Source organism: Ammospiza caudacuta, chromosome 15 (assembly GCF_027887145.1).
Source record: "Ammospiza caudacuta isolate bAmmCau1 chromosome 15, bAmmCau1.pri, whole genome shotgun sequence".
Lineage (NCBI taxonomy): Eukaryota > Metazoa > Chordata > Aves > Passeriformes > Passerellidae > Ammospiza > Ammospiza caudacuta.
In genome coordinates, this window is record NC_080607.1 from 17,933,835 (window position 1) to 17,961,215 (window position 27,381).

The 27,381-nt window shown below is 44.2% G+C and overlaps 1 protein-coding gene across 2 annotated transcripts; it reads left to right on the top strand.

Moving 5' to 3' along the window:
* The first annotated feature begins 952 nt into the window (after nt 1–952).
* Nucleotides 953–27,011, top strand: ZNF217 (zinc finger protein 217). 2 transcript variants are annotated; one of them, XM_058814584.1, is made up of 6 exons: nt 953–1,134; nt 14,112–15,912; nt 17,949–18,074; nt 18,880–20,463; nt 23,719–23,842; nt 24,974–27,011. In XM_058814584.1, exons 2-5 carry the CDS (start codon nt 14,514–14,516, stop codon nt 23,826–23,828), a joined length of 3,219 nt encoding a protein of 1,072 aa, XP_058670567.1. In that variant the 5' UTR covers nt 953–1,134; nt 14,112–14,513; the 3' UTR covers nt 23,829–23,842; nt 24,974–27,011. The 2 variants fall into 2 exon arrangements, with proteins under 2 accessions (XP_058670567.1, XP_058670569.1); XM_058814586.1 differs by lacking the exon at nt 953–1,134 and having other exon boundaries at nt 13,946–15,912.
* Nucleotides 27,012–27,381: the final 370 nt, after the last annotated feature.

A 27,381-nucleotide genomic window follows, 5' to 3' on the forward strand; every position in this document is an offset into this window, starting at 1 on the left:
GGCTCTTTTGGGGCAATTTACACAGTAAACCTGTGTATTCGGGGAGCCCTGATGGGTGCCAGGCCCCTCACTGAGCACGCGGGGCTGCAGCCACAGGACAAAAAGGGTCGTGCTCATCATGTCCCCAGTGACCCACGCAAGGATCAATGCTGATGAGATATATTGGCTATAATTACGTTTGTGCCTGGGCGACACTAGCTCTGTGTTTCGTGTTTGGGTGGGCGCGGCTGTGTTTTGGATCGCGTCCATCACTCCTTGTCCTGTCTGAGGGGACGGGGCGTGGCCACAGCCGGGCGTGGCCCTGGAGGCGGGGCCAGCGTTGATTGAAACGCGCCGAGCGCGTGGCCAGCGCAGGCCCCGCCCCGCGGCGGGCGTGCCCAGCCGGAGGGGCGTGGCCCGGGGCTGCCCGAGCAACAGCTGCCGCGGAGCCGTTTACAAACAGTGCCCCGAGCGCGGCGCGGCCGCTGCCCCGCGGCGCCTCGGCTCAGGTGAGGCAGGGCTGGGGGGCACCTGCCGGGGGCTCCGGGCCCCTTCCTCCTCCTCCTCACCTTCCCCGCCCCCCCCGGGGGCACCTGCGGCAGGCGCAGCCCCGTCCCTCGGGCGGCCTCTGCCGTGAGGGGCCGGTTGTGCGAGCGAGCGCGGGGGGGCCGCTGCCGCCGGCATGTCTGAAGGGTTCGGGGCGCACCCCCCCACCCCCACCCGTGGCCCGGTTGGAAGCGGGGCTCGGAGCCCCCCCTGTCCCCGCGCTGTCCCGGGGGACGGCAGGAGGGCGGCGCGGGCCCGGGGGGGCGGAGGAAGGTCCAGGTGTGTGTGGCCCCGCAGGTAGCGGCCCCTCCCGCCGCCCCCTCCCCACGCGGGGCGGGCGCAGCGGCGGCGCGGCCGGAGCCCTTCCCCAGCTCCCTCCCACCCCAAGTTCGCGCTGGCCCCGCGCTGCCGCCGCCGCCGCGCCGCCGCCCCCTCCCCTGGCGCCCCCGGCCGGGCCGCGCTGCCGTCCGTCCCACACCTGGGGGGTCGCGGGGCCCCCCCGAGGCGCCGCGCCGGGCCCGGGGGCCGCGCTCGGCCGGGGTGGGGGTGCGCGGCGACACGAGAATATTTCTTTGTGAGTCAAAGATGTTCCTGGAAGAAGGATTTGTAGTAAGTGGCTCATGGGGCGGAGGGGGGGGGTTGTTAATGAAAAGTTTATTGATCCGTTTTGCCAGGTTTTGTTTCATTTACCTTTGTCTTTCAAAGACCAAAGCCTTCCCGATCATTTCTTTAGCATCGTGGTTCTTTTTTTCTTTCTTTCTTTTTTTTTTTTTTTTTTTTTTAAAGGGGAATAGGAAGTTTAGAAAATAAATAAATAAGCCTCAACTGACTTCTTAAGCAACAAAAGAGGTTGCCAGGCGAGGACAATAAAATTCTAGAATATCCAGAGATTGGATTTCATTCCTGTTCCGTGATGCCCCCTGGACTTTGTGTTTTGGGGTGTGAGGCTTTTTTTGTTTGTTTGTTTGTCTCCCACACAGAAAACCTGCACCCAAAGTAAGGTCTGTATGTTCTCTAATGAGCCATCCCATAAAATGTGCTGTGTGACTCCCAGTAAGTATTTGAATTGAAGCGTAATAGTTTTGAAGTGGTGGGGAACAAAAATCTTTCTGTTGGGTTATTGATCTGCTGATGAAAGGCGTTTGAATGTGAAAAGGGTTTAGTTTAGGGAGGTTGTGTGTTTAAAGGTTTTTTTTTTAAGGCAACATTTTTTTTTTCATTTTTGAAATGACCTTGAGAGGTTTAAAACTACATCAGTTTCTACCAGTGGGTTTGAGGGGGAGGCAGGAGCAGAAGAATCTAGTGAAAATCGAAAATAGAAATAGGAACTGAAGTATAGCTGCAGTGAAATATTTTCTTATAGAAGTATGTGAAAAGGGAAGTTTTTGTAAGAATGTGTGAAAAAGAGGAGAGGGAAATAACGCAGTTTCAGATGCAGGGAGGGGGGGAGAGAAGGGAGCATATCATTCTTCACATTTTATTAGGCCGTGAAATGCAGGAGTGATATGATCTGGAAGACACAGAAATAAAACGCCTAACTGCAAGTTGAATAGCAGGCATTGACTTGCTGACCAACGCTTCCATGCTTGCTGGGGGCTGCTGCTGGGGCTGCAAAGGTAGCAGAGCACAGGGCTGTGACAATGGCTTGCAAATGCTCTAACGCCATGTTTTATTGCTCTTAGGAGCTCTTCTTAACTGGAGGTTTGGGAATACGACTGAGACTTTAATTTGGGATGTCCACAGTGAGGTTTCAGCCTTTCCTTGGATAATAGAAAGGGACAGTTGCAAATAAGTGGGATAAACTGCATTCTTTGGCAGAGGGGGAGGGAAGAGGGCGAGGGTGGAGGAGGGTTTTTTTTCTTCCCCTTTACTAGTTCTGTAACTGAGTCAATATTTTAAGATCTGTAGCAGGAATGTGGCTTTGTGATCACTGAACGTGTTTTTTTTAGTGAGCAATCTCGTCATGCTGAGCATAATACTTGGATTTTCGATCTCTATAGGCTCTTTCCTGAAATCAGCATCTGAGTTTTGCCTTTTAAGTTTTTCAGGGTGGTGAATATGAAAAACAAATAACTTTAGAACCACGGCTATTACAGTGATTATTGATTGGCTTGGCCCTCAGCCAAGCAACTCTTCTGCATGCAGCAGAGTTGCTGATTTACATTCTGTGGATTGTTTTTCATAAGTTAGCCTTTTTTAATCTTTAAACAGCATATATGGCAGTTGAGGAACAGTAGATCAGTTTTTAGTTAAGGTTGTTCAATTATGTCTTCATCGCTTTGGAGTTGGTTGAATGACTTGACATGAGATTAAGCACAACAAAAGAAAAGGCAGGGGAACAACAGCTGCCTTCCAGTACCAGAGCTCCAGATTCTGAGCACTTCAGCGTTTTACCTTTTACTGCTACGTGGTGTCAGGTTTAAATGTGAATATTTCTATTCCCTTTGCGAGAAGCTCAGGCTTGCTGATAACACATCAGCCACTCAAAGCCTGGATGTTCGTGTTTTGGGGGTTGTTTGTCTGCTGCATTTTGCAGAAAATGATTGAGGATCTGATACTGAGCAGTGAATTGATCTCATTAACTTTTAAGACAAAAGTAGCAAACAGTCCCCACTAGTTTGTACTTGTTTAGTTACTGTGTGGTAAGAACTTTAAGGTGTGTCCTTAATGGCAACTGACGATTCTTGCTGCGAAGCCTTGTTTATTTTAGGTAGATGTTTTATACAGAATTTCCACTGGGACAAATTACTCCACTGACTGCACTTATTCTTTCTGAAGGCTGACTGTGAGCATAAGAGAATAATTTTGCCATGCAGCAATCAGGCTATATTTAAAAATTGAAGCCATTAAGTTTTGCTGTGTATTTTAAGGCTTTTCCTACTTCCTTTGTTTAAACATTCTCAAACAGTGCATATCATAGATGAGTTTAAAACATTCATATGGCACTGTTGGGGCCGAATTTAAAATTAAAATGAATACCGACGTCCTTGTTGATGAAAATAGAAAAAGCATTTCTTTAAATAAGTGGATAGTTTCTGGTTTTGAGTGTGGTAAGGAGGCTATATTGGTGTCTTGTAAACAAAGTTTCATATTAAGTAGTCTTTAGAGAATGGCTTCCAGGCTTTGCATTAGAGGATTTCTTTCTTTTCCTCTTTAAGTGAATAATGTTTTTTGGTTTTGCTTTGTTTTGGTGGAGGGGTGGGGAGAGCGGGATTTAGGGTAGGGGCTGGAAAAGAGAGGAAGATAATAAACTTTAGCACCTTTTTATCAGACTGTCTTACACAAAAGGCTACTTGATTCTGGTTTCCCCTTTCATTAGATCACACTCCAAAAATTCCTTTTTGAGCAGTTATTCTAACCTTCAGAAATACCTCCTCTTACCACTGTATTTTCATTTGGAACTATGCTGATAGATTAATACCATGTTTTATACAAATTGCTAAGTTATTACTGTAATCAGGGGAAATTATTTTAAAAGGGAACTGTGCCTTTCACTTAGACTTTCAATCCTGTGATTACAGTAAACTTTTAGTTACAAAAAAAAAATCTGAGAGTTTGCAATTAAGAAGCTCTGGGGAAACGTTAAGTAAATTTTAACTTCCCTTTGTTCTTTGGGACTTTTTGTTGTCCCAGCTCTTTCTAACCTGAATCTTGATTTGGAATGCATTGTCCTGGGCAAAGATTCCATCCAGCGTATATGTAAATACACTCCCTCTTTCCTGTGTTATGAAATGCTGGCATATGGAAAGAGCAGCCCCCCTTTCCCCAAGGTAAAATGGGCTGAGCTTTCTTTTCTTTGCAAGAAGCTGAAAGAAGAGTTTGACCTTTGAACTCAGCCTCACACTTCCACGCTGCTTTGGGGATGATTAAATAACCCAGGATATTTGCCTGTGTCTTATGCTTATTTATCTCACTTTAAATGTTGTAATACTTCACTGTTGAGGTATTGTCTTTAAATATAGCAGGACGAGCCTTGGGGTTGCAGCAGGGCTGCCATGTGCCAGCTCAGCTCTCGCTGGGGACACTCTGCATTGCCAGCCCCCCTCAGAGCCTTCCCACATCTCATATCGCCTTGATTCAAGGATTGCTTTTAGCTTTTAACCGACTTGGGGCATTTCTCATCACCCCCCGCCTTTCTAAGGTGACTTTAGGAAAAAAAAAAAAAGTTTTTCTTCCTGGTGCATGAATGTGCTGAGGGGATTCTGCTGACTACTCTATGCGTGCTTTGAGAGATGTGACTCATTCCACAAGAGATTTGCAACTGAATACAAAAGTAAGGAAAAGGATATGACCAAGCTATGTAAGATTCTCAACAACTGTTGTGTTTTAGGATTAAAAAAGCCTTTTTCAGTCTAAATTTACCTAGGTTTTTATGTGCTTCCAAACAGAAAGTTGCTTTCTCTAAATAATTTGCTTTTAGAAATCAACTTTTTTTTTTCCTTCAGTGAAATTGGCAAATAATCTCCTTTTGTTGCTGATGAAGCTTGTTTGTGCCAAACGTGGGTGTATGTCTATGAGAAAAATACATAAAAACTTCTACTGTTATAATCATATGACTTTGGTCAGAGCATAGTTTATAGCTTATCATAAATCTAGAACTCTTGATTCTTCCTCCTTTTTTTTTTTTTTAAGCGGTGTGATAAGAGCAGACTTTGCAGTTTCAAAGTAGAGCAGTGTACATGCTGGGAAAAATGAGTTTGAAATTAAAAATATAGGTGACAAACGTGTTTGGAAACACAATGAGATGGAATTGCTTATCAGGCTGCCTGGAGGATTTCAAAAGAAAGCACAAGAGGAAATGTGGGTAGAATATGCAGGGAGATCTATGTAGATCAGGGTGACTTCAAGACTGGAGCAGAAAACCATCCAAGCAGAAGTGAATAATTGACTGGATGGTGCTTTTCTATGAGCTGCAGATTTTATGTAACTAAAAGTATCAAAGTCTGAGTTTGTTTATGCGCAATAGGTACACTTGCATTTCTCACTGTAATCAAGGGAGTGCAGTGTGCTCTGATTGAGCTGCATCAGGGAAACTGAGGCCTTTGTGTGGTGCCTGCACTTTGTTGTGATAGCAGGGAACTGGCTGGGTGCAGTCCCGGGGGCTCTCTCAGCCTCCCTCCTTTGCTACTCAGGAAAAGCAAATCAGATTTGCTCAGATTTACACCAAGCGCTGATGTTTGGAACAGCGTAAGGAAAATGGATGTGAAGGTGGCCCAGAGGAGCCCCACTTTCTGTTCACCTTCCCTGTTTGTTTCTAGTTTGTTTTTGTTCTTATGCTGGTAAGATTGGGGTCTGAAATTGCGTGTTAGAAAGCTCAGATTCCTGTGGATGCTTTACAGCCAGCTTGGCCCTGTGCAGCCCAGGCTGTTGGGTGCATCACCCATCCCTGCAGCCCACTGGTGAGGGGGAATGTAAGGCTGGGTGGTTAAAAAGTCTCCATCAGTTTCTGGGAGATCTCCCACCTGCATGGGAGAAGGGGGGCAGCTTTTGGAAGCATTTGTTTCTATCACTTTTCTGTTTTAGTACCTTCAGATGTTGTTCCAGGGGTGACTGAACTACAATTAAATGTCTTTTCCTGGACTCTGTACCTTCCTCCATCTTTCAAGACTGCCTTTTGCAAGCACCTCATTGTGGTTGTGTTTGAGAGTGACAACTTCCAAGTGCCCTGCAGAGCACAGGGATCAGATACTGCTCTGTTCCTTCCAAGGGGCAGCAGTTTGAGCTGCGCTGGGTTCAGACTTGAAGCCAGGTGAGAGCACATTAATGGCCTTAACAAAGGGAACTCCTTGGAACTGACCACTTCTCTCAAATTCACGAGTAGTAAAATAATCTCTTTTCCTGTTATTTCACCTATGCTGCCCAAAGGGATGCTACTTGCCTGTAATTGCTACAGAGGAACTCCTGGCTCTTGAGTAATAAGGAATTATGTCTAATTTGGTAAACTGAATTTACCACTTCTTTGTAGTTGTGGCTGTTGGAGAGACCTTACATCCCTCTGCCAAGAAGTAAAAAAGTCAAATTTGCTTTTAAGATCTCTGAAAGTACCTTCTTTTAAATGAAAACCAAGACTAAACATACAAGGCAGTGTGTGTAAGGTGAGACTGACTCAACAATAAAAATGTATCACTCATTCCACCGAGAGCCTTTACCTGCTGTGGAGAGAACAATAAACTGTTTTGTAAGGTAAGGGGTCATTGCCAGTTTAAGTGCGTGTAACTTCTTGATTTAATGAAGTTGCATCATCCTACAGCAGTGGTGAAATGTGTCCCAGACTTATTTAAAATAGGATTATTCTTGTATCTTTCAGCTCTTCTACAACAGGTATTGGTCACTTCTGTTGTCTAAATTACACTTTGGTTTTGTGGCTCCTGAGAAATTCTCTCCTAATCAGAGGGAAAAAGGAAGAAAATCTGGCAGTTTGAGCAGTCCTTCTGAACTTTAAAAGTCAATACTTACTTGTAGTGCTTCCTCCTTTAATGCCAAGAATTAGTCTCTTTTATATTTGCTCTTGCTCAGTGGAGGAAAAACATGTGCAGAATGCTGCAAGCGTATACGTTGCCTGCTCTAAAAGGGGTAATTACATCCTTTGATAGAAGAGGCATTCAGCTCTGAGGAGGCACACTCAGCTCATCCATCCTCTGCCAGAGCCCTGCTACACATACAGCCTTCAAGAAAAAGGGACTCCAGGAAAAGGTTTTTTAGAGAAAGAGGATATCCTTTGTTTTTATTAGTATAGATGTCTGAGATGGGGGGAGGGAGTTTTCCTAATATTGTTCATTATTAACTATGAGTTATTTTCCACTGGTGATTAAAATCCTGTTTGCGAGGCTTCAGGGGGAGAATGACTCGCATGTGTGTCTGTTTGACTGCAAAAGGGCTTTCAACTCAAAACCTTTCTGAAGTGTGTGTGCAGAAATGCTTGGATAATAACAGTCTCCAATTCTGTCTATGTCTCGCTCTGGTTGTGTTTTTGTGAATTGTTTTAGGATCATTGTGTTGGAAATCTCTGGTGGTGTTAGAAGGAACTATAACTGAGCGTCTCTCTTAGAGGGGATAAAAAGGATAAGCCGCCAAAGAGTTTAAGTTTAGGATAACTTTGAAATCTTCAAGCCTGAAGGATGAAGACTAAGGAGGGGGACTTAAATTTGCAGATGGAGGGAGTGGAAATTCCAGTTTAGGGTCATCTTTTATGTTCTCTTTTCAACCTGAACATCTTCATTTTGATCTTTCCTGCAACTGAAACAAACAACTCTCTTCCTCCCCTTCCTCCCCCTGAATCTCCGTTTCCTTTACAAGTGCTCGTGTTAGTTCTTTATCAGGCTGAACTGTTAACAAAGTATAAAAAACAGTTTTGTGCTTGCACAGTTGGTATAAAAGGCTCGGTGTGACGAGAAGCAGCGCTGGGATCACTCACGTGCTCCTCCACTGACAGAATACTCTGGGAAGTTTGTGAAATGATCTACTGTTAAAGATGGGAGTAGCTCTTGCCCTCCCTAGAAAGCAACAGAATGCCCAGTAATGAGGAATAATTCTTGGCTTCTGTGCTGCTCTGCACAGTCAGGTTTTATCTGGACTGACTTAAATAACTTTCCAGTGTTGTCACTGGAGTCGTGGGCAATGGGCAATTGTATTCTTTTAGAAATAAGGTCATGGTCTGTGGAGCAAAAACTGCATCATCTTCCCTAAAATCAGTCCTGTGTCAGATGGGGTAGCAGAGGCGTTTGTGCCTGAGGAGGAAAGCCCCTCCTGCCCCAGTGTGACACACACGCTTCTGCTGAAGCGCACAGAGGAACTTCTGGGGCTGCCACGAACCCCTGCTACCTGCAGGGACCAACCCCGGTGTCACTTTGGGAATCTGACTCACCCTTTGGGACACTTGGTGAGTGAGAACCTCACGATGACACTTGGCTTTGCTTTCTGACCAAGTGTGGGAGCTCAGGGATGCCAGGGGACGCCAGCAACAGAACCCACACTCAGCCAGGACACTGGAGGGACATCCCAAAATCTGGAGCTCATAAATATTGTTAGGAACTATTTGAGGGTGCTCTTTGTGCTGAACTTTGTAGGTGTGGTGCAGCTGCCTTAGCTTTATGCCATGATGTATATGTATATTAAAAAACGTCCTAAATAAGTTGAAGTTCAGCCTCAGCTCAGGTTTTAGTTGAGGATTTGAAGGTGTTTTTATTTATGCATGAGCTGCTGTGCCTGTGATCAGTGTTACACCTGAACACAGCTGTGCCCAGATAAAACAGATCACATACATACAGTAGTTTTTATTTGTGGTCCCAGTGAGGTGTTGTTACAAGTAATGTTAACTGGTTTGTTCTATCTGTGCTCCTTAGGTAGGACTGGAACAACTACAGTAAATCTTTGAAATTGGAATAAAAAAAGGTGTTAAACTTGTAATTTCCAATAAGCAATCAGCAGTATAAAATCTATTTACCAGCAATCTGTTCTGGGGCATAAACACACCAAGAGGAAAGAACAGTTCATGTAAAATGACTCTTAATATCCTGAAACTTCTTGAAACATGAGGAAAACTGTAGGGTTTTTTTTTTAAGTGGAAATGAGAGTTGCGTGTAAGTTTCTCAAGTTCAGTAGACCCAGTAAAAATTAAGGTGGTTGATTTGCAGCAGCTGGAAGAAGCTGGTCAGCTAAGCAGTGATAATTTTGCTGCTGGCCTTGAGTTTGAGAATCTGGGTTTGTTGAGGTAGTTGTGTCTGAGTTTTTATCTGCCAGAGAAGAAAAGTAACTTCAGTGTCCTGGATTTGGCTGTAACTCTTCAAGTTTTCTCACTTCTCTTTTTCAGAAAGTGTTGCAGCAACTACTTTAACTTCTGTAATTGTTCCAGGTCGCTTTTAACAGTTTAACAATACTTTTGCAGCACTGAATTAGCAAAGAATAGTTGTTTATCCTGAGACTTGCCATGCAACTTATTCCCAGTGCCTCTGTAATGTGTTTCAAATGGGAAATTCAATGGTTAGACTGTGCTATGCTCTGAAAGGTGTGTCTCGAGTTCTTGTTACATATTCATGGAAATTTTGAAATGCAGGAAGTAGAAATGCAATAAAATTACTCCTGATAGGTCATTTCCCAAAGAAATCTTCAAGACTATGTAATATTTTGTCTTGGGTTGTGTAATTTAATACAAATAAATTAAATTTCTCTACAGGCACTTAATTAAACTTTTCTGTGTTTTAATAATCCATTTATATGCAGCAGGGTTTTGGTGTGGTTCTTAGGTTGTGTGGCAAGTGCAATGAAAACAAGATGTTCTCATCTGTCCACTGGAATCTTTATGGGTGTTTTGTGGTGTTTATAAATACAATGGGTATCGCTGTGAACCTGCTGAAACACTCAGCCAGGGATGAGTCACTTGTGAGCTGGAGTGTGCTAAATGCTCAGGCGAAAACTTTTCCAGTAGTTTCATTCTTTCTTCTCAGCTGAAATATCGTTCTGGTTGCGTGGAGTGCAGTGGGTGGCACCCTGGACCTGAGGTGGATTGGTGATCCAGGAACGGTCCAGGGGAGCTGTGCAGGCTCCTCCTGCCCTGCCCTGCCCTCACAGCAGCCTGTGGGCCCTGGGCTGGCCAGGAGGGACACGGGGTGTTTGCAGATGGGCAGGAACTCACAAGTGCAACTTCTGGCCTTGTTCTGTGAGGGGGATAAGTCATTTTTTTATTTTCAGCCTTGAGTTCATCTGTAGCAAGTTTATCGCTGTTCAGCTGTTGGAAGGAAGGATTTCCTGTTTTGTTCTGTTCCTTTACTCAGTATCTCTGATACTGGTGTGTCCTTTCGTCTTCTGAAAGTGAAAGAAGGCACAAGAAATGCAGGTACTGTGTTTTATTTGCTGAGCTCCTGCACAGACCTTCAGCCATAGTCACAGTGTTGTAGGTTGTCCGCTTTTCCAAGGAAACACCAGAATTGAAGCAACTCTGGACAGTTTTCCTGCTGCCTCCAGGGCTTTGAATAACAGGAATGTAATTAATCAGCGTTTTTGGTCCTCAAATCCAAGGCATATTATCTTCAGTAGGAAGAAAGGTTTATTACTAATGGATAAAATCCTGGTGGCGATATTTGGGTTGTAGTTCTGGCATGTGTTGGCTTGTCTGAACAGCGAGAGCATAAAATCCTGCCTGCTTGTAAAAGGCATGGATCTAATCAGAGTGAAGTGTGTAATCACCAGATACAGAATAAGACTGAGCTTTCTAACTCACCTCCTGACTCCAGTGTTTGTATTCTTTTCTTCTTCTCTGTTTAAATACATTCTTGTCTAGTTGTATCTGTGCTTCCCTTCAGAAATGCCACCTGCAGTTTTTCCCAGTCTGTAGCTGCTCTCTCCTGTGTATCCAAGAGCTGCAGAGAGGCATTTCAGATTCCTGAAACAGGAATATCTTGCTCTGTTTGCAGTGCTGCCTGGAGGATGAGCTGTGCCTGGTTCTTGGGACTGTTCAGAGCCTCTGTGAAAAGCAGTGAGAGCGCTGAGCAGCCAGCACAGCTGCAGAGTGCCCTGGTGAAGTCTCCAAAGGGCTTCAAACCCATTGACAGCCACCACAATTGGCTCCAAGCTGCTGTGGAACTCCTCTCATGACTCAGGTGTTGGTTGCACACTCTGTGTGGTTGTGAGGACAGGTTTTGTTTGCCAACAGCTGAGATGGATTGAAGCAGCTCTGTTTCCAAAGAAGATTTATCAGAGAAGATGTTATTGATTGATTGATTGATTGAGGTGGATTTTTCACCCATCCATGACCAGCCTGGGCCATTCCCTAGATGTGATCTTTGCCTGTTGCTTAAATTCTAAAAAATCCTGGAGCTGTGGCTGTCAGTGTTGGTTTTATCCTGGGCTGGGTTTGCCCCATGTTAGAAGGTGCTCTCTTGTCCCCCACCTCAGCCCAGAATGCCACAAAGAACAGGGCACTGAGGGTGCATTTTGCTATTTCTCATCTGTTTCCTTTCTCCAGTGACTTCATTCTTGTTGCTTTGTCGTGTGTTTGCTGTAGTGCCACAAAGTGGGAGTGTAACAAACCTTAATTGGCTTTTTCTGTTTGTAGACACGAGCAAGGAAGTAGTGGCTGCTGAGTCGCAGCAGTTCAGCTTGTGGGACTGACTGCAGGCACTGCCCTTTGGATCTGCCTTCGTGCCCCAGAAATGCCTCTGGCCTCTCTCTAGCAGGATTTCTACACTTCTTCCTGCAGGGCACTTCCCTATGGCTCTGAAAGCAAAAGCACTCCCCTCTTAAGTTTGTTCCACTTTTTTAATCTTGCCTGGATTGTTTTTTTGAAATTTGAAACTTAAGTTATTGTCAGGCAGATGCTCACTGAGCTTTGCTGTAGCATGTTGGGTAAAAAATACCTTTTAAAACTCCAGTAGAAATAGAACAAAAAGGCAAGTTGGAACATGAAGTATAAAACATGCTAACCAGCAGCCTTTGATATGTTTTCTCCTGATGTTTTACAAAAGGGAAAAAGTTTTTTGAATACTTGAGCTTCAAACTTTGGTTCTGGCTCCTTCACCTGCCTATGGGGAGTGAGGGAAGGTCTGGGCTGAGTGGGGAGGGCAGAAAGGCAAAGGCTGCAGGAGAAGCAGAAGTGTCACCCCACACTGAAGTGAACCTGCCTGTTCCAGGAGATTTTTGATTCATTCTGCAGAGAGGAAGTATTAATCATGGCAGTGATGAAACTGAAAATGGGGATAAAGGGCGTAGTTAGAGAAGAGACTTTGGCTGCAGAAAATGCAGGTTCTGTCGCCATCAGCAGTGATCTGGTCCCTCTTACACTCCGCCTCACCCTGCAAGGTCCTGCATTTGTGTCTGATTTGGGGTAAGGCTTTGGCCCAGGCCAGAAACAACTTGGGATTTAAAAACCCTCTACAATTCTTGATATTAATTGTGCTGATTGTGTCAACCTGGGTTAGAGGGCTGGGCAGTGAAGAGACTTTAAACTTTGGAGAAGCAGGAAAAAAATGAAAAACAAGCAGCTGGCAACAATAATTTTCTCCTGTTACTGGCATTCTGGTGTGGTGGTGTTTTATTTTCTATTTTTACCCATGTTCATTAGGCCCCAGGATCTTGTGGTCTGCATGGTGGGAAAGGAGGTGCTGACTTTTCACATTAAAAGCAAGGAGTGTTCTCAGGGCAGGGCTGCAGGAAGTGCATGAGATGTTGGATCCATGACTCCTGACAGTGTGTGCTGAGGTTTCCTTCCCCAGCTGCTTCTCTTGCCTGGGCTGATTTCTACTGAAATGTTTTGAGATTTAATGGCTCAAGACCACTTTTTCTGTCCAACCAGCTCTGATCAGAAATAGCAGAGAATCAATTGATAATCATCTTCATTGTGGAAGGCTGGCAGCCTGAACTGTTGCAGGGCTGTGGTTGAATTATTGTCCTTTCTTTGGGTCAAATAAAACAAAAGGCTTCTTTTTTTTCCATATGAAAGCAAGGCAGAGGTGGAAATGGAGGTGAATTTTAAACCCCAACTGTGTCCATGCTGTTTTCTGCTCTAGGAGTTATAGAGGCATAATGTATTTTGGGGTATATTAGTTCAAGTCATGTGGTCACTGGCCAGCTGGCTCTTAGGAAATAATTTGCCAAAGTTTGAGTCAGATTTTGAATGAATTCTTTTCATTAGTTATTACTTTATTTGGAAATGTCTCAGAACGATTCTTCTGCAGTTTATATTAGTCTTGTATTAGTTTGCTAGACTTTTCCTTTACCCAAAAATTTCATCAGCTGGAGTCCTGAACTCCACAAAACTGTAATTTGTCAGCCCAAAGTTGTGGCCCATGAGTTGCTGCTAGCAGGCATTATAACTGACTTAAAGATTTAAATTGGAATTGTGATTAACTGTATTATAACCCAATTTAATCTTGCAGAATCCTAAACCTTCCTTTGTGAGTATAATCAATAAATAATTTTTTGTTTTGTGACACTTTAAAAGTAGAAGAATTTTGTTTTCATAATGTAATAATTGGCCTCTTGGATGAGTTAAGTACTAGATTTAAGTACTGTTCAAGAAACAGTTCATACAAAATGTTGTGATGTTCTTACTGTACCAGCCCAGAATTGTCACAGGCATTGTAAATATGGGTGATAGGAAAAGCTTTGAGTGGTGGGACTGGTGAATGGTTCTTCATACAAAGATTTTGCTGACACTCCCTCTGTACCAGGACTATAAAAGCTGATGCCAAGCTATCTGGTCTTAAAAAAAAGCAAAAAGCCTTTTGCTCAACAGCCTTTAGAGGACAAACAAGTGAAGTTCTGCTGTGGTTTTACAGGTTCAAGGAAAGGTTACTTGGGCTGCTGCATTGTTATGAGTTCAGGAGAGCACTGAAATATGGTTTCAGCAGCTTTATATAACTGGGTAAGTGCAGGTTTAGGAAGGACAGACAAAGTCTTGCAAAGAAAGAACAGTTGTAAACAGAGGGATGTTCAAGACCAAACTATTTCAACTTGGCAGGTAGAAAAGTTGGCTCTTAAAAATACGTTTTCTTCTAAAGCACTGGATGCTTCTCAGCCCTCATATTTTCATTATTTGGGAGACAATACTTCTCTTTTGAAAGGTCTGACTAATTATTTTCTCTCTTTCCCAGGTACTGGAGTTTCTTTGTGGCACTGAACTTGGCCTTGAGTGTATTTTACCCAATGCAACTATTTGAAAAGTTTGTGCAACAAACCTAAGTGCAACTGACTGTATCTGTAGACTTGAAAAATCTGAAGAAACAATTCAAAAGAAACCTCATCCCATCACTGAGCGAATCTTTGGGTTCTTTTACTGGGATGTGTGAAAGCACATAAAGCTGAAGAAGAAACAATTTCTGCTGGTGAAAAGAAAAAAAACCTAAAAATCATTTTCCTGGCAGAGGTTTTCCAGCTGAGCAGACTTTAGAGCACATGTTGGAGAACTCTACAAGTGTCCTTACTGTGATCAGGGAGCCCCCCCAGAGAAGTGCAGGCTGCCATTAGGAGATGTAAAGGAGCAGAAGGGAGGAAAGATGCCCACGCAGCCTCTCCTGGCCTACATGGACGGACCCGAGGGAATAGCCAGCGCCGTGGGAGCCCAGATGGAGAGCAGCGACGCCTCCATGACCATCAAAGGCACCAGCACCATCTCCTACAAGAGCCTGCAGGAGAAGTTCCTGCTGCAGGCCGAGGGCTGCGCGCCCCTGGACTGCATGTTCTGTGATGAGACCTTCAAGCACCCCGAGGAGCTGGGGAAGCACGTGCTGACCGAGCACAGGCCCACGCTGTGCGAGCCCGCCGTGCTCAGGGTGGAGGCTGAGTATCTCAGCCCTCTGGACAAGTGTCAGGTGAGAACCAGCTCACCTTCACCCAGCAACGAGCAGGACAGCGAGGAGCTGAGCTGCAAAGTCTGTGGGCAAACGTTTGATAAAGCTTTCGACATTGAGGCGCACATGAAAAAGCATAAAGATTCTTTCACCTATTGGTGTAATGTTTGTGGGCGAAGATTTAAAGAGCCCTGGTTCCTCAAAAATCATATGAGAACGCACACTGGAAAACCTGGTTCTAGAAACAAGCATCAGCAAGGTTCTGAAGGCCCCATAACAATAAATGAGGTGGTGCAGGAGCACGTAACTGAAAACGTAACGTCACCTTACAAAATTTGTATGGTTTGTGGTTTCCTATTTCACAATAAAGAGACTCTAATTGAGCACAGCAAAGTGCATACCAAAGAATCAGTTCCCAACGGTGAAAGCCCCCAAGTGACTGCTGAAGTCAATGCAGAAGAAACGTCTCAAAACCAGGAATTTTTCCAATTCTTGAATTTAAGACCAAATTCGGTTCCAGAAAAGGACAAACTGCAGAAGCTTGCTAAGTGGATCGCTGAGCTGGATCCTTTCACCACGTATCAAGCATGGCAGCTGGCTACCAAAGGTAAAATTGCAGTTGGTCATGGGCAGATTAAAGAGCCAGGGCAAGAAGGAAGTACAGACAACGATGAGTCATCTTCAGATAAAGAAGAACTCTGTGAAATTTGGAATGCAAATAAAGGTAGCCAGGCTGAAACTACAGGGAAGTCAAAGGTAAATAAAAACAGCAGTTTCACAGGGAATGGTAACCTAACCCAGGACAAACTGAAACATCCCTCTGGTGAAGTGCCTTCTATGGAGATGGATTCTAAATCATCCCAGAACAAAGAGAAGCCAACCCACTGCTCTGAGTGTGGGAAAGCCTTCAGGACGTACCACCAGCTGGTCCTTCACTCCAGAGTGCACAAGAGGGACCGGCGGGGCGATGGGGAGACTTCCACTGCTGCCAGGACCTGCTGTGCCGACATCATTGGGAACCTGGAGGAGAATGGGGCGGCAGAGAGGATGGAGGGGGGCTCTGAGGATGGCTCTGAAGATGGGCTTCCAGAAACAATTCATTTAGGTGAGTAGCACTGGGAGCACTTCAGTTTGAAGTGGCTGTTGCTGAGAGTTGTTTAGGAGCTCCTTAGAGCCAAAGAATGTGTCATGCTTTTCCGTTATCTTTGCAGAACGTGATAGGAAATGTTCAAAAACTAAACAGGAATGTTATGGTAGGGGAAAGGGAACAGAGGAAAATGAGAGGGTAAGGAAGGTTTGGATGCTGCCATTTTGAGGTCTTTGAAGTTGTGTTGGGGCTTCTTGCAGTCATTGAAGTCGATTTCATAGCAGTGAGTTTAACAACTGGAAAAAGTCACTGTTTGCTCACCCCTTATCTCTAACTTTACTGGATGCTTTGGGGTGTTCCATATCCCTTCTCATCCAGCACATGTTTTTTACAAAGAGTATTTTATGAGAAATAATTGTAGTTTCACTTTCCTACCCCTTTCATCTTCTAAAAGCAAAATGTTCAGCGCTCAAACTTTTGAGGTTCTGAGAAGTAAAGAATAATTTACAACTTCTTTCTGTCTAACTGCAAGTTCAGTGTTTGTTCTGAACAGTAATTTGAAAGCCTAAATGTCAGAACCAGCATGTTTGACTCATTTGTGTAAGGCCACAGGCTGTTAATATGTGGACCTGTATGTAAGAGAGGTGTGTGTTTAACTCCTGCCTGGAAGGATTGCTGTCAGCATGGATGGACTCCATCTGTACATTACCCAGGATTAATTCTGCATGTCAGTGTCTTAGAAAAGCAAATGATACTGAATGATTCCTTAACTGAAAAAGATTGCATGTCAGGGACAAAAGGCCCGGCAGAAGTCTCCAGCTGATCTGCAGTTCTGTGTGTGACATGCTCCCAGCCGGCTGTAAGGAACAGACACTTGCATAATCTCAGGGCAAGACACGGCGTACAGAATGTCCTGGCACCCACACAGGCCTGACTTGGCCATTTCTGGTAATGTGCAGCCCTTTATTTTGCCTGCAGGAACAAAGGAATGAAATGATTACCTCATGTAAAGTTGCTTAGTTTGTTTCTCAGCGCCTTATCCTAAAGCAGAGCAGATTTTGGTGTGAGCTGCTGAGTCACACCTCTGGAGACACAGCTGTTTGTTTAACTCACAGGCTGAGCCATGCAGCACTTCCAGGAGAGACACTTTCCAGCAGGCAGGAGCCTCAAAGAACTCTTTCAAGTCTGTTATAGATCCGACTTCTTAGTCACACCGAAGGTCTCCTTCCTCCCAGGGTTTCCAGTCAGCCTTGCCTTGGAGCGGAGCCGGCTGGGTTTCAGTGGGAGCTGCAGCGCAGCCGCTGCTGGTGTTGGTGAATTCTCTGCCATTCCGCTGTCCCTGCCGCCCTCCTGTGGCACCTCCTGCCTCTGCACTGCCCTGCAACTGCTTGGGCATCCCTGGATTTGTTCCTGGAATACCGGGGGCACCACTGGGACATCCTGGCACTTCCTCACTCCTTAATAACACAGTGAAATACTCCTCATCAAATCTTAGGAGCTTGTAGGAAATACTCCTCATCAAATCTAAGGAGTGTCTCTACAGATATTCCATTGATTAGCACATAAATAATACATTATTAGAATTAATTCAAAAGAAAAGGCATATTTGCCTTCCTTCCCCACCTTTCTGTGTTTGACTGTTGTGCACAGAGCGGGCTTTTAGTCTGAATCATCCCACTTGCACTAATTCAAACATCTCCTTTAACAAAACAATACAGTTATAACCTGTGTGAGTATTTGAGATGGGCCATTCTCCATGAAGGGTCTGTAGGTCAACAAGGAGAACTTTTTTCTTCTTTGAATCTTGTTTTGCATCTTGTTTGTTTTGTGGGCTCGTTGGTCACTGTCACAAACCACAGTGTTGTGGACAGAAATCTCTTTAACTCTTGTGCTCTTGTTACTCAGAGTGCAGCAAAACGCAGCAAGAGTTACTTGCAGAGTGTAGAATTTGACTGCAGTTCAGAATTTTATGTTTATCATTAAAAATTACTGTTTTTAACAAGACTGCAAATTTGCATTTGCTCTTCATAATATGCCTGTATTTTCTCCCAAAGATAAAAATGAAGACAGTTTGGAAAGAACAAAAGTTAAAACCCTTGGGACCTCCAGAGAATGCAGCTACTGTGGAAAGTATTTTCGCTCCAATTATTACCTCAATATTCATCTCAGAACTCATACAGGTAAATGGGGGCCACACCTTTGGGGGGGAGGGAAATCTGCTGAATCCACTGGGATAGAATGTTTGATTTTGCTTTTGAAATACAGAAATTGCCTTCAAAATTGCTGATGATAAGAACAAAGTTTTCTCTAATTCTAAACAAAAATAATTGCAATTAAAATTTATTTGATTATTTACATAATTATAAATGGTTTTAAATAATGCTGATTGCATTAAATATTGTTAAAAGCATATATTTTAAAGTTTTAATTTTTTCTACATTTAGAGGTATAGCAAAAGTTTAGGGTTTGGTTTTAATTTAAAAAGCAGCCAATTTCTCAGGTGTGAAGTTGGTTGTCTGCCAGCTGCTGGTACCTGGGGAAAAGCTGAGTCTCTTTTTCAACTCAATCCCTTGTTTTGCATGGCCAGAAACCCCTTCCTGCTGCTGCCTGTGTGTTCTTGGGGGGAGCTCTGTTTGCAGCTGAGCTGCCCCGTTGGTGTTGGGAGTAGGGCACTTGTGGGGTGATCAAGGATGTTGGGGCTGACCCAGAGTTCCACTCCTCGCTTATCTCTGCCAAGCACGTTGTCAGCTCCCATCTTCATCCACAGCCAGCGTGTGGAAACATCCCAGCACAGCCAGAAGATGTCACTGTAGTTAGTAAAAGCATTAAGATACTGTTGTTTAAATGTTGTACATGAGTTTGGGACTTAGGAGTGTGTGGAAGGGGAGAAAAATCAGTTTTAGTGTTTGAGTCTACAATGTTCCCTTGCGTTTGTGATCAGGACTTCAAATCTCAGAGTGATTTACTGATGAATTTGTGTTGCAGGTGAAAAGCCGTACAAATGTGAATTCTGTGAGTATGCAGCAGCCCAGAAAACTTCCCTGAGGTATCATTTAGAGAGACACCACAAGGACAGGCATGGTGACAGTGCAGCTGATGGGAAGGGTGACAGCAAAGGCTCCCTGCGGGGTCAGGAGACGGCGCTGTCGCTGGCTGCTGATGCTGCTCCAGAAACCAAAAATCTGAAGAGGCTTTTTGATGGTGCCAAAGATGCTGAGAGCTGCCCACCTGCCAAGCAGCAAAAGGAAGTTCTGTCCTTGAGCAATGCAATGGGCAGCACAGTCTTTTTAAAAGTAAAGAACAATTCCAGGGAATCGAACAAAGGTTCTGTTTGTAGCAGTTTGAATCAAGTACCTGAGAACGTGCCTGCTCCTTACCCGGAGAAACTAAAGGCTGAGAAGGAAACCAAGGAAGCCCAGCCTAAGAGAGAGAGAAGGGCTTCTGTGGCATCAGAGGAAGATGATGTGCAGTACATCTGTGCTTTTATTGGCGGGAAGAATGTGAACAATATGCAAGAATGCACTGAGAACTACAGACGCAGACCTGTCGTGGACTGTCACGAGCAGCCCTTGGACTTGACCAGCAAGACTTCCCAGGAGTGTTCAGTGATTGCAAGCAGAGGCCTGCTGGCCCCCAGCACCTGCCCCTTCTGTACCTACAGGACATTTTACCCCGAGGTCCTCATGATGCACCAGAGGCTGATGCACAAGTACAACCCTGACACCGTCAACAAGAACGGCTACAGGAGCAAGGCCGTGGCCAAGGCGCGGCGCACAGGCTGCCCCCCGGCCCTGCTGGGCAAGGACGTGCCTCCTCTGCCTCTCCAACCCAACAAAAACAAGGCTTCCACAAATCCACAGCAAAAGCCGCTGCAGCCAGGGAAAGCCAAGCAGTGTGCCCCTCCTCAGAACAAAGCCCCTCTCTTCTCCGCGGGCGAGTCGAGCAGTACAGCCCCGAGTAACCTCAAGTTTCACAAGCAGCAAAGCAACCTTGGAGCTCAGGCAAACAACTACAGACAACCTCAGCAAGAAGAAGTGCACTCCAGCTTCAGGATCTCTCCAGTACTGGACAGAGTAAAGAAATCTGACTATAAAATCAAAGTTCTGGGTGCCCCAGTGACTCAGTCTGGTCTGGTCAGTAGCAGCATGAATGGGGTTCTGGAGTCTCACCTCAGTGAACCTGGCTGGGCTTGCCAGCGAGGCAGAGACTATCTCTGCAGTAAATCTGGGAGCAATGCAAGTCTGGACTATGGAGAAAGCTCTTCCAAACGGATGAAACCCTCTGTGGTAGCTGTGGAGCACCTGGACTCTCCTCTGGCTAATTACAGGAGATACGAAATGAGCAGATTTCACGTTGCAAACAGATATGCAAATCTGCTACCTCAGGAATACCCTCGCACCAAACCCACATCCTCTGTTCTGCCAAGCAAACAAGGGCTCCTCAGTGCAGATGATGCTGATCCTCCCAATGGATTGACTGCTCTCAAACCCTACGAGCCATACAGCTCTGGGTCACTTTATGGTTCTTGTGGGCCTAGCAATGGCCAGGTCAGCAGCTCGACAGGAGAAGGTACAGTCCCTCCTTCCTCCTCACACCACTGCCCAGGGAGGGGAATGGGATGTGAATGAGTGTGTGCACACCTTGGAACATTGAAAATACTGTACTGTACTGCTGTACTTAGCATTTCACCGGGCTCAGTCCGTGCTTGGATTTTAAACTTAACATCCAGGTTCAGCAAACTCCTGGCTTGGGGAATTGAGTGTGGAAGGGCTGAAATTTAAAGAGGGGTCTGTAGTTCCTCAGGTTCCCCCTTCCCCTCTGCCATGGGTTTCTGATGGCAAACATGTATTGTTTGCTCATCAGACACTCCAGACATGTTGACTAATCCAGGATATGGAATGAGACTCTCTGCTTAATGTGCCAGAAGTCTTGGACCATCTGGAATATTAATAAAACTTTTTACAAAAAAAAAAAAAAGAACTGCCATGGACAATTGTTCCCTTCAAGAGCAGAAAGGGATGTATTGCAGATCATAAAACTGATGTAAATTTTGGACTTCTGCTCTTCAATGGATTTTTTTTAATGTTTAACTTCTAGTAGGAACAGAATACCAGAATACTTTGTTAAATCAAGACATCAGATTTCTGCTATTCTAATTATGGTGCAGCAATGCTCTGTGGAAACTTCTGGGCCTAGCAGAGATAAATGATTTGTGATGTATTGGGAGAACTCTGGTACTTTACAAAATACATGCTTCTTGTATTTTGTCCTTGGTCAACATTTTCAAAAAGTCAGCAGGAGGCTGAGATTAAAAGGTGCTGGGTGATATTTAAGCAGTTGTCTGACTATTTGTAGAAGGTGGTATTTATGACTTGAAGCTGAGCTCAGCATGGACTTAGCTACAAATACAGGACTTTGAATTTTGAGACGAAGATCCCATTATAAAAATGAATAGCCTGTGTGGGCTGTGTAGTCTGAAAGTCTGTGAAGCTCCTGAACTCTGAATGCTCCCATTCTCTGGAAGCAGTAAAGTTGCTCCTCTGCAGTAGTCTGGGTTGGTAACAAGCAAGGGTGTGTTCCCTCAGGTCAGCAAACTGCAAATACTGAACCCACTTTTAGTTACGAGGCAAAAAAAAAGTATTTGCTCACTCTGTTCTGGTTTTTGTTTGCTTGTTTTAAGGTTATGGCCTTCAAAAATATATTACATATAAATAATTTCTGTTTGTATATAAATATGCAGGCTTTGCTAGTGGGTTATGGGAAAGGTGAGGGAAGGTGTCACGGTTGTGTGCCCAGGCTGGGCAAGGAGTGGAGAAGGAAAAGCAGCAGAGCTGGGGCACTGAGGGGTGAGGAAATGGGGTTAATTCCTGCTTTGGTGCAGGGCTTTGGCTGTGCAGGTCTGTGAGGAATGCACGCTGGGCACTGGGCTCTGCACAGGGCTGGCCAGGAGCACAGGAATTGCTGTCCTGGTGCTGTGACAGGGATCAGTGAGTGTGTGCAGGTGCCGCAGTGTGGGCCAGGGCAGCTGCTGCAGGAGCGGCTCTGTTTGTAGCAGGAGCCCACTGCAATCCACCTGGCTCTTCTTTGGAAGCTCCACCTGTGCCAGAGAGGGCTCCAGGCTGGCCTTTGCTTCCTCTGCCCTGGTGCCAGCCTGGAGGTGCTGCCCTGCAGCCCAGAACTTTGCACTGGGTTTGCTGTTCAGAGCCCTCAGAACGGTGGCTGCAGCTAATTTGACAGCATTGTTGTCATGGAAATGAGCATTTCATTGTTCATTGTTCATCACCCGGTGCTTTTCTCTGGGCTGAGAAAAGCAACTTTTTATGGCTGTTACTCGATTGGAAAGGCTCTGAAACAAGCCCCCCTCCAGTGGGTTTTTATTATCACTTCCATAAAAGCCCTGGGCTAGAAGATGTGGGTTTGTAAGGGTAATTTCTTGATTTTTCAACCAATTTTCTCAGAAGTACCCAACCCAAACCCTGATAGTTACTGAGAAGGGTTCAGGGTAACAGCCAAGCCACCTCTCACTGTCAGAATTTTATTTTAGGTGGAGAGCGGAGATAAAAGTTTCTTTAAATTCTTTTTATTTTTCGTTAAAAATATGAAACCAAACAGTTTCTCTAGACCTCAGCTGTGTGATACCATCTGCAGAGCTGTGCAGGTGCAGACCTGCAGCTTTCTGCCCTCTCCTCCTCCTGAACCCTGCTGATTTTATAATCCACGATGTCAAAACCTTTTTGTGAGGGCCCGTGTGCCTTGTGGCAGCATCCCCGTGGTGCCCCCACCGTGTTCTGTCGCATGTTAAATGCTGGATCAAGTTGTCAGGAGAATATGTTCCACTTGGCAAACTTGATTAAAGCATGATGCCTTCCCTTATTGCTTGTAAGCTTTGCCATCCCGCGTTGCCCTGAAGAGACAGAAACATTCTGAAACCACTCAGTTTGTGTTATTCTCAAATTAGTTGCCTTTGCAATGGCAACATGTTATCAGGGATAACCTGTTGGCTGATTGATTTGGCAGAGGCTGCAAATTACAGACAATTGCTCGTGACACACTCCAATGGCTCCGTGGATTCTGTTGAAATATTAATTTGGCTGTGCCATTTTAATTTAATTAAAGATCAGGAGGGTTTTTTTCAGTGCTGCACTGGAAGCTCTCATGGAATATGGATGGCAGTTGGGCTGTTTGGATCCTGTGGGAGAAATGATTCTGGACTTTTTGCCTTCGTTTTATGAAGTGTTTTTGACTGCTTGCCTAAGCTAGTAAGACTTAATATGGAACAGGCATTGATTTCACATCTATAAATGTGAATTAATGGTCTCAGATAAACACAAAACTACCTGTAGACTAGACTGAAAATTGCTTAACAAAGGTCTGCAAGTAAATTGTATTAACACTCTTTAAAGTGTCACGAGTTCCATGTAATCCTCCATGGCAGCAATGAAGTACCTCAGTTTCCCTCTCAAATACTCACTGAAAAATTCAGTTCTCAAACAAGTTCAGGAACTGATTTAGGCATGAAGGGTGCAGCACTTAGGTAGGGGCATCTGCTGTGGGATGAGTTAAGCAAAGACATTTCTTTCATGCAAATAAAATAAGTAAAATTGGGAGCTGGACATCACTTGGATAAAACCACAGAGTTGTTAAATTATTTTTTCACTCTCCTTGTATTTATTCTGGATGGTGAATTTCCTAAAATAGGAATATCTAGATTTTTGAGGCCTGATTGTGAGATGATTTGTCAAGGAATGTTGGATTCTGGATGCTGCTGTGGACCTGAGAGGAGCAGGAAATAATGCTAACTCCCTTAAATGTTTTTTTTTCCAGGAAAGAGATCAGTTTCATACCAACCCTTACCCAGCAACCTGCTGCAGAAGAGAAGTTTTGAGCCCTTTGTGGGGAGCACACCCTTCAGACCCAGTGACAAGAAGAACTGAATCACTCCAGAACGGTACACAAACCTCCTCAACTAATTGTTCCTCAAACATTGCATGGGGTGCTGATGGCATCAAAGGTTCCTGCACAGCACGAGGAGAGCTTGTGAAAGTCTGAGCCTGAAAAGATAAAAATTTCCTCCTTATAAAATCACCAGATGCTGGGGGGGGCAGCTCTGATTGTTTGGAGCAGTGGCAATGGCTTCTTTGATAGGTACAGGATGCTCCTTTTTGAAGAGAAACAGGAGGGTAACACTAGATAAATACATAAATTACAGTTCCAGTGGGAAGTGCTCAGTGAAAGCCAGGCAGTGCAAGCTCAGTCAGTCCTTGAGGGTGGAGCAGCAGCAGTGAGGGAGGTGCCTGTGGTGACACAGGTGTGGTGCTGGGCTTGTTGCCTGGGCCCCCCGAAGGTGCAGCCCCTGCCCAGTGTGCCCTGCTGGGCACTCAGGGCTCCTCAGAGCCCAGCTCTGGCTCCAGAGCTGAGGGAGACCTTCCTGAGCCTGGGCAGCTCCTCCCCGTGACCCAGAGCTATCCCAGGTGGATTTCCCTGTTGGGCAGAGGGAGGGAGGTCAGGTGAAAGCCGAGCCTGGTGCTGTGGGTTCATCTCAGTGCTGCAGCTGGATCTGAGACTCAACACCCTTCACTGCTCAGGACAGGACTGCTCTGCAGGACTGGAAATAAATCAATAAATCTGTTGGCCTTTTTCTAACCCAGAGCTACAGGTCATTTCCTTTTTAAGGGGAACACTTCAGGAGTGTTTCTGGAATGCTGTAGCACCTGGGCGAGTGATTTTATGGGAGCAGAGCTGGCTGACATTGAGTTGACAGCTTTTAAAACACTTTTATTTCTTGGTATTCTTCTAATCTTGGTGCTCTTATTGTCCTGCTAAGCATAGGTGTGTCTGGTTCTGTTGTTAACTTGATTTCATGCCTGAGATTCTTCCTGGGGCTGAGCATCTTCCAGAGTAGACTTTATTTGCCAGATAAAAGCTGGCAATCCAGACCTCCATGGCAGTATCAATTCTTTAGCAAGGATGTGGAAGGAATTCCCTTTGTTATAAAGACACTCCTCCCAGCAAAAACTGTGCTGTATTTTAGAGCTGTATACCACAAATTTGTATTTATTCCTCTTTTTTCCCCCTCCAGGTCTAAGGATACAAGTGCATATTCCATGGAGTTGTACCTGCAGTTCATCCCCTGAGGAAGAGAAAATGGTGAAAGCTACTGAACTAAGCTGTGATTGTACTGTATATAGAAACACTACAGTTTTATAATATTGGTTCTTTTAACATTTTGTACCAAATAGCCATACAAAAGTAGTCTAAACAGTTGGGTTATGAAGGTGTGTGGAGAATGTATATCTTGACCTTGACTTTTGAGTATTTTTCATTAGAATTAATTGACCAAATATTAGGTAGGAGTTCTATTTTTACATACTTGAGCGCTGCTGAAGAGTTTCTCTTGGAAAGAATATATATCGTTGCACCTCAGGTAAACTGTAAATATTGAAGTTGAAAATCCTGTTGGCGTAATGCTCCTTTTTCATAAAAGTGAAAGTTTCTCATCTGTTGGTTTTTTTTTTCCTGTTGAACTATGTTAGTTTTTTAAAAGTTCCAAATAAACTGTCTGAAAGTGTCCGGTTTATAAATGTTGTGAACATGAAAGCAACGGTGCTGACATTGATCCGCCTTGGCTGGGCGAGGACCAGGCCGTGCTGGAGGGCTCTGCTGCTCTGGGGCTCTTTCCAGCACGTTTGAAATGCAAGCATGAGGCAATACTTGACATTTTGGATTTCCTGAAATGTGGCTGGATTCTTCTCTTGGCACTGGTTGCTGTTCTTCAGAGAAGCCTCTTAAAAACACCTCTGCCACCATGCAAACAGAAAATCCCTGGGACTTGCTTGAGAAACAATAATGATCTCCATGTTGCAAATGTTTGGTTCTGTACTAAGCTCCACACAGTCACATTTCAAGAAAGAAAACTCCTTTGCACCTTTGTCCAAAGCTGTAAAGTCTCAAATAAGAGCCTTGAAATACGAATTTGGGTTCTGCAGACTGCAAAAGGGATGTGGCTGTGATGGAGCCTACTTGACTGTGCTTGGAAGCTTCTTGATGTCAAGTTTTAGCATCTACTGGGTGTTTAAAATGAGTGAGAAATAACCTGTAAATGGGAGAATATCTCCTTTTATTTTTTTGTGAAGACAACAAGAGTTTTTTCTAATGCACATGCAGTTTAATTTTTGTAAAGGGAAGATGGCCAGTTACCAGCCAGTAAAGCAGAACTGTTGCATTTTTAACTTGCCTTCCTCCTTTCTTCTCATGAAGTTGTAGTTAAGAGTTAATTCCTTCTGTACCTGGCTTTGACTTCCATATATTTTAGTAAAACAAAACAAATATTTTGCACTGTTTGTTTTTCTCTCTTCCCTCTTAAAGCAAATGTAAAATAGCAAAACCTAGAAACTCTTGTTTTTTCATTATGCAACTTGAGATGTTCCATTTATCTTGGTTCCTGTAAATGGGACTGGTTTTTAATGTCTCTGTAAACTGGCAATGGAATGAAGTGCTGTGTATCAGGAAATTGTACACTATTGACCTGTTTTCCTGTTCATAAGCTGAGCCATATGTACATAATCTAGATTTTTGTTTTCCTAGTTTTGCACTTTTATAGCCTATTTTTGAAGACGAATTCACTTGGAAAAGGGTTAATCTATTTTTGTGTGTGATCTCTCCCTGTCCCGGCGGTGCTGTGCCACAGGGGCAGGGCTGCTTTTTAACGTGTTGCAGCAAACAGACCTAAGGCTTGTTTGTTTTTAATCTCCTTCATGCTGGTACAGTTTCCCTCAAGGCTTTTGTTGGGGTTGGAATGGAAAAATGGACCTGAAGACTCTGTTCCATGGCAGCATCACCACACTTTGCCCATCAGTATTAACTATTGGGATACTACTGGTTTTGTATGTTCCTTTGGAAATAGCAGTGCATATGTAGAGGTACAAATTGTTGATTTTTTTTTCCTTTTTTCTTTTTTAAATGTATTTATTTCATTCCATTTTGTTCTATTTTAATTGTTGGAACCGGAAGTCGGCAAGCAGCAGGCACACATTACTCATTTAATTTATGATGTATTTCACTTTAGTTGAGTATATTATTACATGTGGATGTAAATATAGACTTGGTGTTTTGCAAAACTGGTTTCTGTGTCTTGCTTTTAAGGCTTAAAAGGAGTTGCCTGGAATTTCATGTTCACTTGACCTTTCACCATTCTCGTATTGCTGGGGGAGAGGGAGAAACTGCCAATAACCAAATCCAAATTCATGCTCAGTTTCATGAAAATACTGACTCACTCCCCAGAAAATCTGTCTTGAAATAAGGAAGAAACTTTTGCTTTCTTCTCTTGCAGTTCTTTTCCTTCAGGAAAGGAAACTGAGTTATTAAATGCATTTTTTGTGATAATAACATTGAGAGGAGCATTAATGTGGTTTTTATTGTGAGACTTCATAATTTGTATTAAATTATTATGAAATTTTTTAAGCCAAATGTGTTCTGCAAAATTTTCTA

Coding starts and splice junctions, on each gene's coding strand:
- ZNF217 (XM_058814584.1), top strand. CDS start 14,514: ATGCCCACGCAGCCTCTCCTGGCCTACATGGACGGACCCGAGGGAATA. Junction 15,913..17,948: donor TCCAGAAACAATTCATTTAG/GTGAGTAGCACT, acceptor TTTCTCCCAAAG/ATAAAAATGAAGACAGTTTG. Junction 18,075..18,879: donor TCATCTCAGAACTCATACAG/GTAAATGGGGGC, acceptor TTTGTGTTGCAG/GTGAAAAGCCGTACAAATGT.